Source organism: Rhinolophus ferrumequinum, chromosome 10 (assembly GCF_004115265.2).
Source record: "Rhinolophus ferrumequinum isolate MPI-CBG mRhiFer1 chromosome 10, mRhiFer1_v1.p, whole genome shotgun sequence".
Classification (NCBI taxonomy): Eukaryota; Metazoa; Chordata; class Mammalia; order Chiroptera; family Rhinolophidae; genus Rhinolophus; species Rhinolophus ferrumequinum.
In genome coordinates this window covers 74777862-74797573 of record NC_046293.1, presented here as the reverse complement: position 1 = coordinate 74797573, position 19712 = coordinate 74777862, and the positions used below count along the sequence as shown (strand labels likewise).

General features: G+C 34.4%; 1 protein-coding gene across 29 annotated transcripts in view; it reads left to right on the top strand.

Moving 5' to 3' along the window:
* The window catches only part of PPFIA2 (PTPRF interacting protein alpha 2), a 458316-nt gene that overhangs the window by 311999 nt on the left and 126605 nt on the right, over window positions 1-19712 (top strand). For all 29 annotated transcript variants that reach the window (XM_033117052.1, XM_033117051.1, XM_033117061.1 and 26 more), the window contains one exon: window positions 17524-17745. In XM_033117052.1, the coding sequence (XP_032972943.1) occupies window positions 17524-17745 (222 nt within the window). The remainder of the gene's footprint in view (window positions 1-17523; window positions 17746-19712) is intronic.

Here is a 19712-nt window from a genome sequence, read left to right as displayed (position 1 = left end):
TAATATTTATTAATACGAGCTTTCATGTTCATTCATCGTTAAATAAATATTTAGTGATGACCTTATTAAAGGTGCTAGGAAGTAGGTCCTGTTCTAGGTGTTTGGGTCCAAGTAATGAACAAAACAGAGAGGGCCCCAGCAATTAACAAAAGCATGTAAATGGGTGAAGGGACTCAAAGGTAAAAGGAAAGAAATTATTTTTTCAAAAGCAGTGAATGTGATCAAGGGACAGATACAGGGTAGGTGGGGAGGAAGTTAAGTAGATTTGGCAGGGAAGGGCGTTTTTAGGAGGTGGGGTTTGATCTGGGACTGGGAGTCAGCCGAATGGAAAAGCTTGAAGAGTTTTGGAAGCGAAGGAAACACGAGGTGCAAATGCACCAAGGGTAGGCAAGAGCTTCTGGCAGATTCTCTGGGAGGAAGTATGTCAGGGTAACTGGAACCCAGTGGTCAGGGAGAGACAGGACAGCACTGGGCAGGGGCCAGATCATTTGTGTTTTTGTAGGCTGTGGGAAAGAGTCCGGTTTTATTCTCAGAGAAATGGGAAGGCGTAGTAGTGTTTTAAACATGGACACATCTTGATTAGACACTTTTGAAAAATCGTTTTCACTGCAGTTTTCTGTGGACTTGTCATTTTTTCACATATCAGACTTCTGAAGTAGATAGAGATTTTCCTTTTCTTAATTTTATAGGTAATGAAATGGAGGCTTACTTAGGAAGATGAGATAACTTATCTGGCTGGAGCAGGACTAGAACCCTGGTCTTCTCACTTCCAGACAATGTTGTGCTCTCACATCCCTTCGTGCCAGGGTGATTTCTCTAGGTGTTCTTGTTGATTTTTAAAATTTCATTCTAACACAATCTTATTTTTCTAATCACTTGTTCTGTCATAATTAGACATATGTATTTGATTCCTAGAGTTGATTATTTTATTATATTCAAGAGTATGCTTTAAAAAATTGGTTATTTTCTCCCACAACTTCTCCCAGTTAATTTCTACACTGTAGCATTCAGAACTTTTAACCAGTATGAGTGCGGTGCTCAAACCTGGGCTAGAAAGGCCCAGGCTCTGGCCCCACAATTTGTGGGGTCTTGCTCTGGACTTCTCTGCTCCTCTATACAGGATGAGCGGTCCATGGGACCAAGGGAAATGACATGCCCATGAGCCACACCACCAGCCTTTCCTGACAACACGTTGGCTATCTAGAAGCCAGGACAGTCTGACCAAACAGATTTACTTAGCCTGCCTTCAGGGCCTTTATGGGCTTATTGTGTGTGTGTGTGTGTGTGTGTGTGTGCGCGTGCGCGCACGTGTGTTTAGTAATTTATATGTATAATTTTATGTATAGTACATATTAGATTTTATATATATATATACACATATATAATATATATTACATTTTATTTATACTGTGTTTCCCTGAAAATAAGACCTAGCTGGATAATCAGCTCTAATGCGTCTTTTGGAGTAAAAATTAATATAAGACCCAGTATTATCTTATATTATATTATATTACATTATATTATATCATATAAGACCTAGTCTTATATTATAGTAAAATAAGACCGGGCCTTATATTAATTTTTGCTCCAAAAGGCTCATTACAGCTGATGGTCTGGCTAGGTCTTATTTTCGGGGAAACACAGTATGTATATACACATATATTACATTTTGTTTATATATACATATATGATATATATTACATTTTGTTTATAGATATACACATATATACAAGTATAATATACATTACATTTTAAATATACACATGTGTAATGTATTTTATTTATATACACACACACACACACATATATAATTAGCTGTACATTTAAATGATTGTCTTACAAGTATACCACATTGCTATATAAAAATTCCAATAAATGTCATTTATCACAAGTGTCATTTTTTTAAAGACCTCTGCTAAGTTCTAGCTAAAAGCCATCATCCACAGGGATGTCTCCAGTGCATTAACTGTGTTGTGCCCATTTTTATAGCCTTCCTCTCTGCATGTCAATTACTGCCAACAACTGTTCTTCCAAAAATTCAGTCTTTGTCAACTGTGGCTTATTTTATGCATTATTGAGTAAGGCCCGATTTTTGTCTGTGTTGGAGATAGTTATCATTTGTATTTGTTTACACCTGAATGGCACTAGCAATATTTGTGTCCTGTGCATTGACCCCATATATTGTGATGTAATTTCTCTTAATAATAAAGTGCATACTTTTATTCTTCAGTTGAATTTTCAAGCAATGAAACCAAATAGGAGGGTGGAGTTTATGAATTTACCATCTTGGGGTTGGCAAACCTCCCAGGAAAGAGAAGATATATGTAGCCAAGGTCCATGATTGGCTAGAAATGGGCCCAGAAGAGGCAAGGTTAAGCTGTTTCAAGATTCATTCTTATGTACATGAATCTATCCCATATCAATTTTATAGGAGCTGAGTTGGAAAAGAAGCTTGTGACTAAAAGTCAGGCATCTTTGATATGCAATGACAAACATAACTAATAAAAATCTTCTAATGTTCTGTGGGAAATCATGAAGTTCACAACAAATCTCTCTCTGAACTCAGTGACTGGGTTTTTATGCTTTAACTATGGCCTTACTAGATGGAAGTGAGTGAGGAATTGACTCTGTAAATTTATCTTTAATAGTAGATTCAGTATTATTTATATTAGCCCAGATTTGATGGACGCAAACTAAGCACATCTTTGCGGAAGTAAGCTGTCTTCAGGCTTTATACGACTGACTGAATCACAAGAGTTTGACAGGAAGTTTGTTCATTTAGCTCTATCCTATTGTCATAATTTGAGTGTCTATTTTATGCCAAGGGATCTGTCACCTTACGGGGATACAGAGAAGGAAAAGTACTTTTTCTTCCCTTTTTGTTGTTTTGTCTTATCTGTTAAACCAATCCAGGAGAATTTTTAAGGTTGTCATCATTCAGATGTTCTGCAGTTGACCTAATTTCATTTTTCACTTTGGTAGACGTTATTCATCTTAACATTTCTCATGAAGCACTAATTCTCCAGGAATTCAATAGGGGTTTTACAAAACCTCCTCAAAAAAGAGAATTCTCAGGACAAAAATATTAGGAAATATTTTGTTATACAATTTTGAATTGGTATCTTTACTGTAGGATTTATTAGAATACCTATTTTTTAATATTGTCAGGCTCCAAGGGAGAACACGGTATGCAGTGTTTCCTAAACTTGTAAGACCAGAAATCCCCGTTATTTGCAGGCAAATTGCACATGGCAGGATGCGTCTTCTGCAAGAGATTCCTTAATGCTGGCTCTGGCTTTTCAAACATAGGCAAACTGTTCTTCAAGTCTATCTGGAAACCTCATTAACAAGGGCTACACGCCACTAAGAACACGATAAATAACTGGTATAAAGCACTTTACCAAAAGTGCATTTACCTAAGTTGTTTTATTTGATCCCTGTAATAACCCTGTAAGGTTTGTAGAGAAGAGATTACTGGCTCAAACTCATCTAGCTCATAAACAGCAGGAGTGGATATAAATAGTATAACAAGTGTACGAATGCTAAAAATAAATGTGGGTGAAAAATAGCAGCATACAAACTCCCTGATTTCATGGATTTCCGAATATGGGAGTATATACTATAAGAAAAGTCTTAAATCCACCCATGTGTCTAAGAGGATTAAGGAGCTTATTAGACTGGGCATGAGTCTTTAAAATTTTCAAAAATAAACCTTAGATAAAGCAAACTTTGTTAACACCTGTGTTTATGTCTTCAGCAGGCCATCTAGTCAAGTATAATTCTTTAGCAATTTTGTGTTCTCCTTTGTTATAATTTTTTCTTTACCTATTCTATCTATAACACACAAAGTTCTTCCAGCTTCAAAAATTTCTCTCTTGACCCTACTTCTACCACAGGTATTGCCCTATGTTCTACTCCCTTTTGCAGCAAAGCTCTTCAAAAGGGTTGTCCACTCACAGTCCCCAATCACTTTCTTTGCATATTTTTATAAACCTATTCCAAAATAGGTCTTCGCCGCACCACTCCCCAGAAACCTCTCCTGTCACTATCATCACTAAATGTATATTGCAAAACACTGTGGGCAATCCTCAGTCCATGTAGTTGATGTCTGAGCAGCATTTGACACAGCTGATCATTCTTTCCCCTTTGATTCCCATGGTTTTCCCTTGCCTTACAGGAAACCCCACTATCTCTGTTTTTCTCTTACCTCACAATGGCTCTGTCTCAGTCTCCTTTCTTGGATCACATTCTTCTTCCTGACTCCTTAATATTGAAGGAACCCAGGGCTCAATCCTCCCTATTTTTTCTCAGTGATTTCAGTCTCATAGCTTTAAATATCATCCATATAATGGCTTATAAACCTTGACCTCTAGTGCAGACCCTGCAACCAAGTACGTATATGCAACTGTGTATTGTTGACCATCTCCACTGGTGTATCTAAAAGACATTGTACATCTAAAATGTCAAAAACTTACCTCATGATATCCCCCCAAAACCTTGCTGTGTCTTTTCAATCTCAGAGGATTAAAAACCTTGCTTTTCCAGTCACTCAACCTAATGAATTTGGAATCATCCTCAATCATCCTCATCATCTCTCATACCCCACATCAAACTGTACAAAAATTTTATTTGTTCTACCTTCAAAATATAGCTAACATCTGACCACTTTTCACTAACCCTGTTAATCACTCTGGTCTAAACAACTTTTATTTTTCACCTAGATTATTATAAGCACTTCCTTCCCGGCCTCTCTGTGTCTCCCATGGGCCCTCTACCGTCCATTTTCAACATAGTATGAATCAGTGATGTTTTAAAACATAAATCCAACAGAAAAAGTCGGGACCCATATCATTTCACTCATATGTGGGATACAAAAGTGAAAGCAACAAATGAACAAGACAAACAAAAACAAATTCATAGACACAGACAACAGGTTAGTGGTTACCAGAGGGTAAGGGAGGAGGAGGGATGGTAGAAGAGGGTAAAAGGGGTCAAATATACAGTAACAGGAGAATTGACTTTGGGTGGTGAACACACAATGCAATATATAGATGATTTATTACAGAATTGTGCACTTGAAACCTATATAATTTTACTCACCAGTATCACCCCAATAAATTTAATAAAAATTTTTTTAAAATGACATATGTTTTAGTGGGAGCAGTGAAATTAACATTATTTTATTCTTTAAAAAATATTGATTACTATACAATACAGAAATTCAAAAGTTGAAAAGCATAAATCTGAACATGTCGATCGTCTGCTCATAACTCTGCAAACATTTACCATTTACACAAGGCTCTAACATGATTTGGCTTTTCTTCTGACGACATCTGAAACTCTACCCCAGCCACAGTGGGCTCCTGTTCGCTTTTCACTTGGTTTTTCCTCTGCCTAGAATGCTCTTCTTCTAGATATCTGCAAGGCTATTTCTCTCACCTCCATCAAAACTTTGTTCAAATGTCATGTGCCAACAGTGTATAATTCTTTAATTTATAATATCTGTAATTTATTGTCTGTACAACCCACTAAGAATAAGCTTCATGAGGTTTTACATCTTTGTTTTATTCCTGCTGAGGCTCAGGTGCTTAGAGCAGCTCCTGGTACCTGGTAAGCCCTTAATAAGTATGTTTCATAAATACATACATATATACAACCATACATACAAACCATACTGTTTTAGCTATTCTTACTTTATAAATGTTGATTCTCAGAGCTTAATTATAATATCAGTTTTCCAAATCCCACATTAAAACCCTATTGAGATATTGATTGAAATTACTTAGTAGATTTAATTTGGAGAGAATAGTCATCTCTACAATATTACCATCCATAACATGGCTTGTATCTACATTGGTTTGTGTATTGCTTTATGTTCTTCAATGAAATTGATTATTTTTTCAGTTTCAGATCTTATAGATTGTTATATTTATTTCTAGGCACTTAATAATTTTGTTTCTTTTGTGATCATTATCTCCTTTTCATATTTTTATATATTTCATATTTTTCATAATACATTAATATTCCCATGTAAAGATGCTGTTGGTTTTTCAACATGAATATACATCCAGCAAACATGCTAACCTATTAGTTCTAAGAGCTTGTGCTCTTGAAATTTTCTAAGTAGTTAAGCAAGTGAGGAGTTTTATTCTCCCTTCTCTTTCTTCCCAATTTTTCTTTATTTTTAAATATGTATTATCTAAGACTTCAAGGTTAAATACGGTATTCAAAACTTCAATACAGTATGGAGTGGAATGGGTCAGAATGGAATACTTGCCTTTATAAAGCTTTAAAGAAGACTTATGAAGCTTTTTAGAAGCTTTAAATATCTAGACTTTAAATATGATGCTATCACATTTTACCATTACCTATGATGATTGCCATTGTAACCTTTTATAAAATTTGGAATCTCCCTTCTATTACAAATTTTCTATGAGTTATTATCAATAATAAGATACATTCACCTCTTAAAGTAGTGGGTTTCATTGGGGAGGAAAAGATCATTGGATTTCATCAGGGATAAAAATTTTGATTTTTATATTTCAACATTATGCATGTTTCTTTGACAGAAATTAAATTTAAAAAAAGAAAAACAAAACTTTCTTATGCTTTATTTATATTTATTATTCTTATGTTTATTCTTACTTTTTTACGTTTATAATTGTTATGATCTGATTGAGATACAGATACAGTAAGCCCTTCTTTGACTATTTTAACGTGAATGAATTCCAGAGGACCCAAATGACCCAATTAATAGTAAATCTGATAACACTCTTGTGGGGTCATTCTTGGTCTGCCTAAATTATCCAAGAACCCCAAAACCTTAATCAGACAAAAGGGGACTAATTCTTTTTAAAACATTTTGTGAGAGAAGAGCTGGGAAATGTGACAGGGTAACAAGTGAGCAACCATTTTTTTGAACTGCTATTGCTTCTTTTGAGTCTTCAAAGATCATTTTGAAAATAGGTGTCCCCTCAAAATCAAACACCATCCATGTTCCATTGCAATAGTCTACTGATATACAATCTAACTAAACCCATGCCATACCAATCCCTGACCCCGTTTGGATACCACCATCCCCTATCAGAGTGCTTCTCAGGGAACATTTCCCCTTCTCCAAGTTATACCAGTTTGAGGCTTAATTTCACACTTAAGTTCTGAAATTCATCAAGATGACTGAGCCTGTAACATCTTCCACACTGAACCACACATGACGCTGTAACCACCACTGACATCAGGTATTGGACACAGGTCCCACTCCACAGTTCTACTTCCCTCATGAAAAGTTCTCCTTGTGAACTCTTGGAGACCTTTCTGATCCAGTCAACTGTCTGTCTTCATCTGTAGAATTCAGAATAACATTGAACTTCATAATTGAAAGAAGAGCAGTCTTGGTTTTTCTCTCTCTCCCAAGGTTTTCTGGAAATTAAGCAAATCGTTCTCCTCTCCACTCTCGTATGAAGACACAGTAGACTATTCTCTGTGTCTATGAGTTTTTGTTTCTTTATTTGTTTCTCTTGTTCCTTTGTTGCTGTCAGTTTTATATCCAACATATGAGTGAAATATGAAGGATACATAATATAATTTCTATAAATAGAAGAGAAACTCCCAAAGTGCAGCATTAAAATTTTTAAAAAATGAAAATTGACTTCGATAGATGAATGGATAAAGAAGTTGTGGAATATATACACAATGGAATACTATTCGGCGGTAAGAAAAGATGATATAAGAACATTTGTGACAACATGGATAGATCTTGAAAGTATAATGCTAAGCGATGTAAGTCAGACAGAAAAAGGAGAGAACCATATGATTTCACTGATATGTGGTATATAAACCAAAAACAACAAAAGAACAAGACAAACAAATGAGAAACAAAAAGTCATAGACACAGACAATAGTTTAGTGGTTACCAGAGGGTAAGGGGGGTGGGTGGGGGGTGGGAGATGAGGGCAAGAGGGATCAAATATATGGTGATGGAAGGAGAACTGACTCTGGGTGGTGAACACACAATGGGATTTATAGATGATGTAATACAGAATTGTACGCCTGAAATCTATGTGACTTTACTAACCATTGTCACTCCAATAAATTTTAATTAAAAAAAAAAGACACAGTAGAGGAGACATTTAAGTGCCTATTTACCTTAAATTTACACAGCTAAAAGAACTGCTAGTGGTTCTTCCAGGAAGAAGATCCTCTCCAGTTGTACAGAGAAACATTTGAAGAATTGCAATCAAAAACAAAGAAACAAACACAAAATCCTTACTATGCATACTTCCCCTCCTTATATCTTCTAACTATATAGATCATTTAAAATTTTTATAGATGAATATTTTTCCACATTAATCATTTAATATGTTTATTTCATGTTTTAATATGGGAAATAGCTACTTTTTACCTTTGTGAGTATTATTAACATTAATCATGGGAACACTGAATTGAAATTCCTCATGTTTTAGCTAGAGTTAAGATACTATTAATGGAATAATATTTCTATCAAGCCATGTACATAGGATATAGTGAGTGAATCATATTTTATGAGAATATCAATATTATGAGAATATCAGAATTTCAAAATAATACATATTCCTCAGATGAAAATATTCTTGCTCTTAAATTCGATGGAAATTAAAAATGACTTACAATTTCTGTGAAAATAATAATTTATTAACAAAACACTGTCGATCACACTATACTAAAGAACTGACAAGTAAAAGTCTATCAGCTGAATATTTTTATTAAATAAAATTTTGGGGAGTTCATTGTGTCATAATTACTTTGCAACTCTCAATGTTGAATAATAAAATTATTAATGGGGAAGTAAGTATCAGAAATCATCTGGTCTAGAAATTTTCTAAGCAGGTCAATATTTGGTCAGCACCGTTAAAGATTTTATTTCTTGTCATCTTTCAGAAATGAGAGATAAAGTCAAGTCTTTCCATTTGAAACATTAAATATTTTTTTAAAAAGTAATTAGTTGATAGTAAAATAAAGAATACTAATTTTGGGGATCTATTATCATATATTCTATTATATTCATGGGTCAATCATTTTATTATTTTGTTTCTTTAAAATCTTTCCCTTTTAATTACAGCTTTTTAGGTTTTATGACTAAATGAAACACAGTAATTAGAGACATACCTGATAATATAGATCTGTGGTTCTTAACTCCAACTAAGCATTATAGTTACTTAGGGCAATTTAAAATCCAGTATATGTCTGCACCTTACCTTTGAATATGGTCTAGGTAGGACCCATTTTATATTTTTATTCAACTTTACCAAGGCTTCTGATGTGTGGTCAGGGTTGAGAATAACTGACATAGAGTACAAATATAATTTCAGCTTTCTTCTAGGCTTTAGGCTTGCAGGGCCTACAAATAGATGGTTTTTGTATGATGAAACAGATTTGAGTCAATGTGGAATTAAAAATAACGGCGGTAAAATCTGTGCTGGATAATTTCAAAGACAAAATTTGGTTATTTGTTAGTATTTGTTGGACAAGATTTGAAATCTGAAGTCAGATCTGATTTTTGAGAGCCAGAAAGCAATATGGAGATTAACAAACACAGTGTAGACAGACCCAAAATGCCCAAAATCATAGCTTTGAAGCCTTTAGATTCCTTAGTACTTAACTGCTTTCTGGTCCTTCAGAATGTAACTGTTTGGTTGCTTGATTTGGTTTATTTTTTTCTCTCCACATTATGTTACTTTCAGGCAGGAAATTTCATATTCTAAACACCCAACCTAGGGTCTGACATATGGTAGAGGCTAAACAGATAGTAGAGTTTTGTTGATTGAATTAATGGACAAATGAAGCAATGAATGAATAAAAGAAGGGAGAGAGGGAGGAAGCAAGACTCCTAGAAATATGACATTGGAATCAGAATTCCTCGGTTCAAATCTTAACCTTATTACTTTTAGATACTGTGACATTAAGCAAAATACACTCCATGCTTCAATGTCATGTTCTGTATCTAGTAGCTTGTTATAGAAAATAAAGAGTTTATGTATGTAATGTACTTGGAACCATGCCTAAAACATAGTCAGAACTTAATAAATGTTAGTAAAGTGGAGTAACTGTTATGAACCCATGCATGTGTAAAGCCAGAAAATTTTACCAGCTGTATGTTCTTGGGTAAGTAGGTAAGTAAATACTCAATAAATGTTAGCTATTATTATTACCTGTCATTATTCTAATGAAAGATACAGTCTTATTTGAGGATTTGGAAATAAATTCAAATTTGAAGATATGAAGTAAAATGAGGAGCATAACAATCTCTTGGAATGAAAAGAAATAATTGTTAGAGCATCAGATTGGCTGAAGTATTACAAAGTCCCTCCTTGGGTCAATGTCTGGAGTAGGATTTACTCACATATTCACAAATAGACTTTATTATTGGCCTTCTGAATCCCTAATTGATTTGGTCCTTCGTTCTGTATGTACCTTTCTTTTACCCTACATTGCTGATGCTCATGAAATTTACAATGAACTATCAACTCTGTTTTTTATTTTCCTTATTATTTTTATGCCTACGAATACTTTCCCTGTGTCGATCTGTTATTTTTTAAATTAAGTTCTGCATGTCTTTAATTCTACATTTCTCTTCTCCTCACAGAATAAAATATATTTTATAAGACTTTCCCATTTTATAGATTCTTCGCAATCCTCCAAAGAATTATTAGTGCTAGATTACTTACGTTAATGATTGCAAATCTTAGTGTAAGTTTTTTGAGCAGACAATCAATAATTCATCTCTAACGATAACATTTTATAGAACTGTTTTCAAAAACACATTGGAACTGTTCAGTGTTTAGTCCTTAAATGCTGGTAAATTTTAAGTATATCTATGCCTTTAATATCTGAATTTAATTAATAGTAAGGTAAATTCATAATTTTTACCCTTTTGCCCCACCGTTTCTATTTTCTGTAGAAAGATTAATAAACCGTGAGAAGTAAGATGCATAAAACAAAAAAGGCCTATTTGAAATTCATTAAGAGAGAATCAAGGACTTACGGTTTAAAAATGAAAAACATGGGAAGGGAGATGTCAGAAATGTACAAAGGACATTTAGAAATATGTTCACAATAAAGATTAAATCATCAGCTCTCCTGATGACTATAGTTGACAGTACTGTATTGTATATTTGAAAATTGCTAAGGAGTAGATCTTAAATGTTCTCATTACAAAAGAAAAATGGTATCTTTGTAAAGGAATGGATGTGTTAACTAATCTTATTGTAGTAATCGTTTCACAATATATACATATATTAAATCATCACATTGTACATCTTAAATTTACACACTGTTATAAGTTAATTACATCTCAATAAATTTGGGGGGAAATTATCAGCTGTATAATAGCTCCGTGGGGCAGGGGCTAAAACATACTATAACATGTTTTTAAAGTTAATTTGAAACTTTAAAAACATGTTATAGTATTTTTTAACAACTGTTAAAGCTAGAAATAGGATAAAAAATATTAATGATGAGATCATGTTGTTGAAGATTATCAAATACAAAGAGAAACTTGTTTCCATTGTTTACCTGGTAGAAAATGGAAGAACATGTTTAAATTCCTGGGCTTCATCTCATAAGAAGTCAGTATAACTGTGACATGTTGAAATTTCTGGGATTCATTCACTCTACTTGGTCTTATATGTAGGCAGAATATTTCTACTGCATTATTTATTTTAATATGCATTTATAATAATAGTTTCCTAAGTTTACTTAATATTTTTCTACCATAAAGAGAATTCATCTATATAGTGCTTTTAAAACAGAAGAAAAAGACTAAATTCCCTTTTATATTTATTATTTTGGAAACTTTTTTTCATAAACTTTATGCAATGATTGCTAAATATATTGTCTCTATATTTCATTTCTATCTGAATCTTTACTGTTTTTTCTAAAACTCATCTCATTCATTAGTGAAAACATTCATTCATTCACCCAACAAATATATTTGTGTGGAAGATACTGTTCTACCACTCGAGACACAGAAGTAATCAAAATATGTATTCAGTCAATAAAAATCCATCACATAACCATCATGCATCAGGCATCATTCTAGGCACTTGTGATGTACATAAAAGAAAACATATGAAGGATATTTGCCTCCTGAAGTTTATAATCTAGCAAGCTGGAAGAATTTAGGGGACAATAAACAATAAATATAAATAAGGAAATAATCTGGTATGTTAGAAAATGATAAATACTATTGAAGAAAAGAAAAAGTAGACACAAAAAAGGATCAGGAATCCTGGGGAAACACAGGAGTGGGGACGGTTTGCACTTTTATATAAGATAGTCAGTGTTGGCTTCATTGAAATAGTTGAGGGTCAGCCATGTGTGGATTGCTAGGGAAGAACATTCCAGGCAGAAGGAAAAACTGAAGCGAAGCCTATAACATGGGAAAGTGATTGATTTATTAGAGAAGCAGTAAGGTTGCCAGTGTGGCTGAAGCAAGATAACAAATGGAAAAATAAAAGGAGACAGATCAGGGAGGAAACGGCATGGGGGAAGGTTATGGGAGTAGGAGGAGAAAGCAGGATGAGGGGATGTGGTTATTGCTCATTATAAGATTTTGGCTTTGTACTGAGAAAAATGGAAAGCCATTGCAGTGTTTTGGGCAGAGGAGTGATTTGCTGTGACTACAGTGTAACAAAATCACGGTGGATCACTCCGGCTGTTTTAATAATGAACATATGAAGACAAGGTTAGAAGCAAAGGGACCCGTTAGGAAGTTGTTACAGTAATTCAGGTGAGAGTAAGTGACTCAGACAGGAGCAGTGTTGAGCAGGAAGACCCACCTATCTGTCCCAGGTGAGGATTCTCATGGAGGATGGCAAAGACCATAACCATGCCAACCGCCAGAAGTAGGACCCCTAGATCTCAGCCCATTGCATCTTTTAGGGGTTCAGAATCACTAAAGAGGATTGAACACACAAGGTGCTCCTTGACACACAAAGGTGGCCTTGAATGGGTCCGATTGAGATATGTTGTGAACGTAAAAACAAACAAATTTGTCTGCCATTCCTCGGCTCAACACTTTCCTATGGTACCCATCACACTCAGACTAAAAGTTAAGGTGCTGAGGTGGTCTCAAGAACCCACATCATCTGCCCATCTACATCTGCTTCCATCCTCTTGTTGTAGCTTGTTTCATTCTGGCTACACTGGTTCCCTTGAAAATTCTAAACCCACTTGTGTCTCTCAACCTTTGATCTTTCTGTTCTCTCTGCCAGATAAATATGTGACTTATGCTCTTATTCCAGGTCTTGGCTCAATGTTTTCTTTGTATAACCAATTCCCTTAGTATAAGCTTGACCCAAATATTGCATGTGACATCGTATACTGAAAAAATTTTCATTGTTTATCTGAAAAACAAATATAACTGGGCATCCTGTATTTGATCTGCAACTCTAGCTGAGGGGAAGGAAAATAGATGTTGATAAGGCAAGCAAAAATTTCCCGTTATAGGATTATGAGGAGAGATGAACAGTTTGCCAGCAGGTATTTTACATGTTATTTCCCTGTTCAAAAACCTTTGATAACTCTCTTAATAGTCACTTGTTTGTGTGTCATTTCTCCGCTTGAGAATTTCCTTGATGTTAGGAATGTATCATCGCATTAAAAAAAAATCCTAAAACCTAATACCTTCCATCTGGACATAGTAGGTGTTCAATAAATATTTGTTGAATTTATATATATATATATTTAAAATTTTAACTGAGCCTTTATTACATTTGACAATAATTTAAGCATATACTTCTGCTTTTTAAAAGAAAAAAACATAGAAAGTCTTTATAATCTTGTGTTAGAAAATAATTTCTTGACACAACACCAAAAGTGCAAGTCATAATGAAAGAAAATTGATAAATTGGACTTCATTAAAATTAAAAACATTGCATTTCACATTTTAAATAGCACCATCAAGAAAGTGAAAATAATCTACAGAACAGGAAGAACTATGTGCAAGTTATCTGCCTGATGAAGGGGACTTGTATCCAAAATACATATAAGAAACATATTAAACTTACCATAAAATATATTTAAGGTGATTTGACAAATGAAATATTACATATTTTTAAACACACAAGGTTCATAAACACTTCAGGAAAAAAATTGAGTTTGAGAAATTTCCCATGAATAGCCCCAAATTCCAAAATAGTGTAAAAACTATGCAGGATACATCTGTTCTTTAAAGGAATTCAAAAGGTGAATATTTTAGTGTTTTATTGTAGTTGCCTGATTACTGTTTATATTTAAATTTTTCTGACCTTGAGCCCATTAAAAAATATGCAATTTTTAAACAAGATTTCGGTGGACCTCAGGTGCACAGAATAGGAATAGATGTGTTTCACGGAACAAATATTTGTTGAATATATATATACGTATGCATATTCATACACATACATGCACCACATTTTTAGTACTTATCTATACCATACAGCATGTGTAACTTTATCATGTTGATTTATTTATAAATGGTCTAACAATTAAGTTCGCAAACTCATCCTAGAAAAAGTACTACATACCTCATTGCTGAATATCACTATGGTCACCTTTGAAATACTTCCCTTGGGAATCTGTGGATGGATGGCAGTGCTTAGTCCACCATTCAAAGCAATTTTGGAACTCTTTTTCTGGAATAGCCATCAGAACTGTCGTCGTATTACCCTTGATGTCTTGAATGTCATCAAAATGTCTTCCTTTCAGTATTTCTTTTACCTTCAGGTAAATAAAGAAGTCATTGAGGGCCAGATCAGGTGACTAGGGAGGGTGTTCCAATACAGTGATTTGTTTACTGGCCAAAAAATCCCTCACAGACAGTGATGTGTGAGCTGGTGCATTGTCGTGATGCAAAAGCCATGAATTGTTGGCAAAAAGTTCAGGTCATCTAACTTTTTCACACAGCCTTTTCAGCACTTCCAAATAATAAACTTGATTAACTGTTTGTCCAGTTGGTACAAATTCATAATAAATAATTTCTCTATCAAAAGAGGTTAGCAACATCATTGCAAAAGTTTGCGAACTTAATTTTCAGACCTCGTATGTTCTGATTAAAGGCAATATGATAAAGGGTAGATGAACTAAACTGGGAATTCAAATTTCTGCATTTTAATTCAGATCACCTTTGTGTAATTACCCGAGCCTCAGTTTCTCCAGATTTTTAAGACTCTAGAAACCTAAATGTAATTTTTCAATTATGCAAAACATTTTTCAATTATGCAAAGCAGCATTTTGTTTTCTAGTGATTTTTGTAGTTTCTAAAAATTGCTTTCTTTAGTTGACTAGAGACAGTTCTCAATGTGAGGAGGTAGAAGTTCCAATAAAGCCTAAGATTAACCTAGTTATTTGTAAGTAGTCTACAGAGTTCAAAGATATTTGCCATTATAACAAAAAAGCCTGTAATATCATGCTTTAGTTATCCCAAATGTGGACATAACTGACTGGAAATTGGCTCTAGCCTTCTTCCCTAAACCTGTTCTGTTTTTGCCTAATGATTATAAACTGGCTTTTTTCAGTTCATTATACAGCTGATTGTGACCTCCATAAAGGTCATTATCAGTGTTTTTGAGTCCATAAAACCTGTCTAAAAAGATCATTTTTAATTAGCTTCACAATAATACACAATACTATTTCTTCACAATAATACACATACAGCGTTGTATGTGGTATTGCATGCCCCGGGGGAGGGGCGTAACTTTGGAAAGGCAGTTCCCTTCTGCTAAGAGCAATTCCTGGGGACATACTCAGGTGTGATTCCTCAGCAAGCAGCAATATCCTTGGATATGGGAATAGAGACTTTGAAAGAGGATCTGGTCAACCCACCACAGCATCCTCTCTAACGTCCCTACAAAGTTGTAACATCTCTTACTTTTTTATTAGATAATTAGAGGTTCAGTACATGCAATACAAAGGTTCAGTAATATCTTCAAAGTAGTAGATTTGTATATCCAACTGGCATCTTTAGAGACCATCTTAAGGCTGACTCCAACTTTTCCTGCCCATCTTTCTGCTTTTATGATGCTTTCTATTCTCCCCTTTTCTCCTACAGTCAGTTTGCTCTAACATGACTTTTGCATTCCTAAAAATCATGAGCTATACAAAATTGCACAATAAAAACCTAGGGCTTACAGAGGAAAAAGGGGTTTGCGGCACACACTAAACACTATATCAATGACATGAAGAGAGGTAGAAAACTAATAAAAATGTTAGCACAGCTTTACTCATGTTAATTGGTCAAGAATTGCATAAAGATTCCTCGTATATCATCTAACTCTTTACCTTGAAAAGACCTGAAGTTTACTTATGAAAGTGGGTATCAGAAGGGATATATCTGTGAGTTATTGTGAGGTGGTGGAAGGACGGGTATCTGAAATCAGAAAGAAAGTTATAACAAACGTGTGGATGGTTTGTCTCAAAGCACATGGTGCACTGAGGTCAATGTTAGATGTTTGAGGAACGTGCCCATGTGCATTTTCTGTATCCCTACCTGGCTTGGTTCAACTAGGAACAATTTTCTGTGTTTAGCCAGCGATTCTCCGGAATGAAATCAGACAAAAGAAAACACAAAATTGAGTATGTTCAAACTGTTTCTTAATACATCTATTGTGTTGGAACAAATTCATATTTTCCAAACAAGCATTATAACAGAATTGACTGTACTTTCTTTGCTTTTTCTTATTTTTCTTATTTCAGCTTGGTTGTGCTCTTTTTGTCCTACCACTTACTCTTCTCCAATTGTTTCACCAGAAAACTTCTCCAATGCAGCTAGACTGTAGGGCATGCTTTTGAAGAAACAGGTCACTCTGGCTTCTAGACAACCCCTTCAGAAAGGGGGAAAAAATCAGTCTCAGAGTATTTAATTCCTTTCAGCCTCCTTCGGGTGGCTCATGTGCACTGATGACTTTTATGTTGATAGCGATGTAGAAGTCAAGAGTTTTCTGTGCTACACCTTTGTTCCAGCTAGGTGACATTCACAGCGGGCATAACCTTCTTTAAAAGAAAAATGGTGCATCAGTTCTTTTTCTGAGTGTCATTGAAAATAAAACTTGCAGATGCACGAGATGAACAGGATGTTGAATAAAAATAGAAAACATTACATAGTTTCTATGTCCTTACTATTTAATAATAATATACTGTGTTATATAAATATAATATTTATAATAAATTTTGTATATAATTGGTAACAATAGCTGCCACTTATTAAATATTTAAGATACACTGGTGTTTTGTTAGAAGCAAAGTGTAAGATAGATAGATAGAAAGACAGACAGGTAGATAGAATGGCTTTCAGTTAAAATGCATTTGTTAACCTGTTTGAAAATCACTGAGCTACCTTTCTATTCTAACGTCAAGTTTTTTCCTCAGAAACTTAGTTTTCCTCTTAAATGAGCTTAGTGTTCTTATTTCTCAGTGTGAAAGTTGTATCAGTTTCATTTCTTTAAGTTTGTGAATTTTTAATTAATATGAAGAAAACCCTAAGCGTCATTTCTTTTTCATCCCCTACAGCGTTTATCCAATGGTTCTATAGACTCAACAGATGAAACTAGTCAAATAGTCGAACTACAAGAATTGCTTGAAAAGCAAAACTATGAAATGGCCCAAATGAAAGAACGTTTAGCAGCCCTTTCTTCCCGAGTAGGGGAGGTGGAACAAGAAGCAGAGACAGCAAGAAAAGATCTCATTAAAACAGAAGAAATGAACACTAAATATCAAAGGGACATTAGGGAGGTAAGTGATTCATAACACTTTCAGTCTTTGCTTCCTGAATGCGTGCGGCCTTGCAGATGCTTTTTCCAAAATTTCCCCAGATGGAAATACTCTCTACATCTCAAAGACCATACTTTAGGGTGTATTATATTGGTTATGAAACTTGTTCACTAAGGCAAAAATTGTTTACTTCACAACCTTTTAAATATGTGTGGAAAGAAAATTGGATGTCAAATCTCAGATATAATAAAATATTTCTACAGTTTTTAAAGAATTTAAAAAAAATTTTTGAGCTGTCAATTTTAAACAACTCTAGATGTATGATAATGAAGTGCTGTGCTATTAGCATGTGGGAATACTCAAAGACATTACTTAAACATTTCCTGTCTCATTTTAGTTTTGTGTCTATGAATGTGAATGTATATGTTTGAATGTGGGAATCTTCCTTTTTCTATATATTCAATTCTTGCTAGACTTAACATCAATTTATCTATTTCAGTAAAAGAGAGTATTTGACAGTTACTACAAAAGATGAAATGAGATATTTTATTTGTAACACTGCCAAGTCATCTTACCAGATAAGGTGAAAATTTAGAATTTTTTTCACTTTCTCACTCTATTCAATTGAAAAGAAAAGTATTTATATTTATGGGAATTTTATTGTGACTTTTTACTGTTTCCATTTTTACATATTTCTTTAAATCATATATTGTATCCTTTTTATATCTTTTGCATATAATTAACTAGTTGTTATTGAAGTCACCTCTACTCTGTGTATCCAATTCTTTTATTTCCATTTGCTTTTGAACCCATGTTCTCATACTTTTGCCTCCACTGTCCCATTAAAACTGTTTTTATCCAAGTTGTTATTGACTTCCATGTTGCTGAATCTAGAGGTCACTTCTCAGTTCTTTGAAGTACTTTCCAATTACCACTCCCCGGAGTACTTTCTTACTTGGCTAGTAGCACACTACACTCACCTGATTCCCTCCATCTTTACTTGCTCCTCCCATTTCAGGCTCCTTTACTGGCTCCACTTCTCCTTACCAACCTGGAAGTGCCTTTCTTTCTCAGTGTACCTTTCTCAGTGTACTCCCCCCATTCATTCATATAGTCTCATGGCTCCAAAAACTGCCCATTGACTTATGACTCCCGGTTTATATCTCCAGTTTATTTTTCTCTCCTCATTTCCAGATGCCTGTATCTAAATCTCTAATGGGTATCTCAAAATTAGCATCCTCAAGACTGTTTTTCTGGTATTTTCTCAGAAAACCAGACTTACTTGCATTCTTAAATATCTCAACTTATGGGAATTCCATTATTGTTGCTCAGACTAAAAACAAACAAACAAACAAAAACTGTGGAGCTGTCCTTGGTACCTTTTTCACTCACACACTGCATTTGATTCAGTTGTAAATCCTATTACTTCCAACTTCAAAATATCTCCATCATATGACCTCGTCTTACAATTTCCTTGCCTCTTCTTCATTCTACACAACCATCATCTCTCGATGGATTATTATAATAGTTTCTACTCAACATAGCAGCGTGAGTAATCTGTTACAATGTAAGTCAGCTCAAGTCACTTTTCTGCTTAAAACTTTTCAATGGGTACCTATCCTATTTATATGAAAATCAAAGCCCTTGCCTACAAGCCAAGTACAATGTGTACTACCATCCTACTGACCTCTTGGGATTTATCTCCCAGTCTTTCATTTTAGCCCACTCTGTTCAATAAAGATGGCCCCTTAAATAAGTGAACCCTGTTCTGTTGCATTTTCTTATCCCTCTGCCTTTTGCTGAAATATTTTTTCAGTGAAGTGTTTCCTACCCGTGCTATTTACACATGTGCACTCTGCCTCTTCTCTCACTTTTAAATCTCACAGCACTTACTGCCACATGACACAATCTGTACTTTACTGATTTACTTGTATATCATACTCTTCCCTCTCCCACTGTACATAAAGATTCATAAGGATTGGAATTTT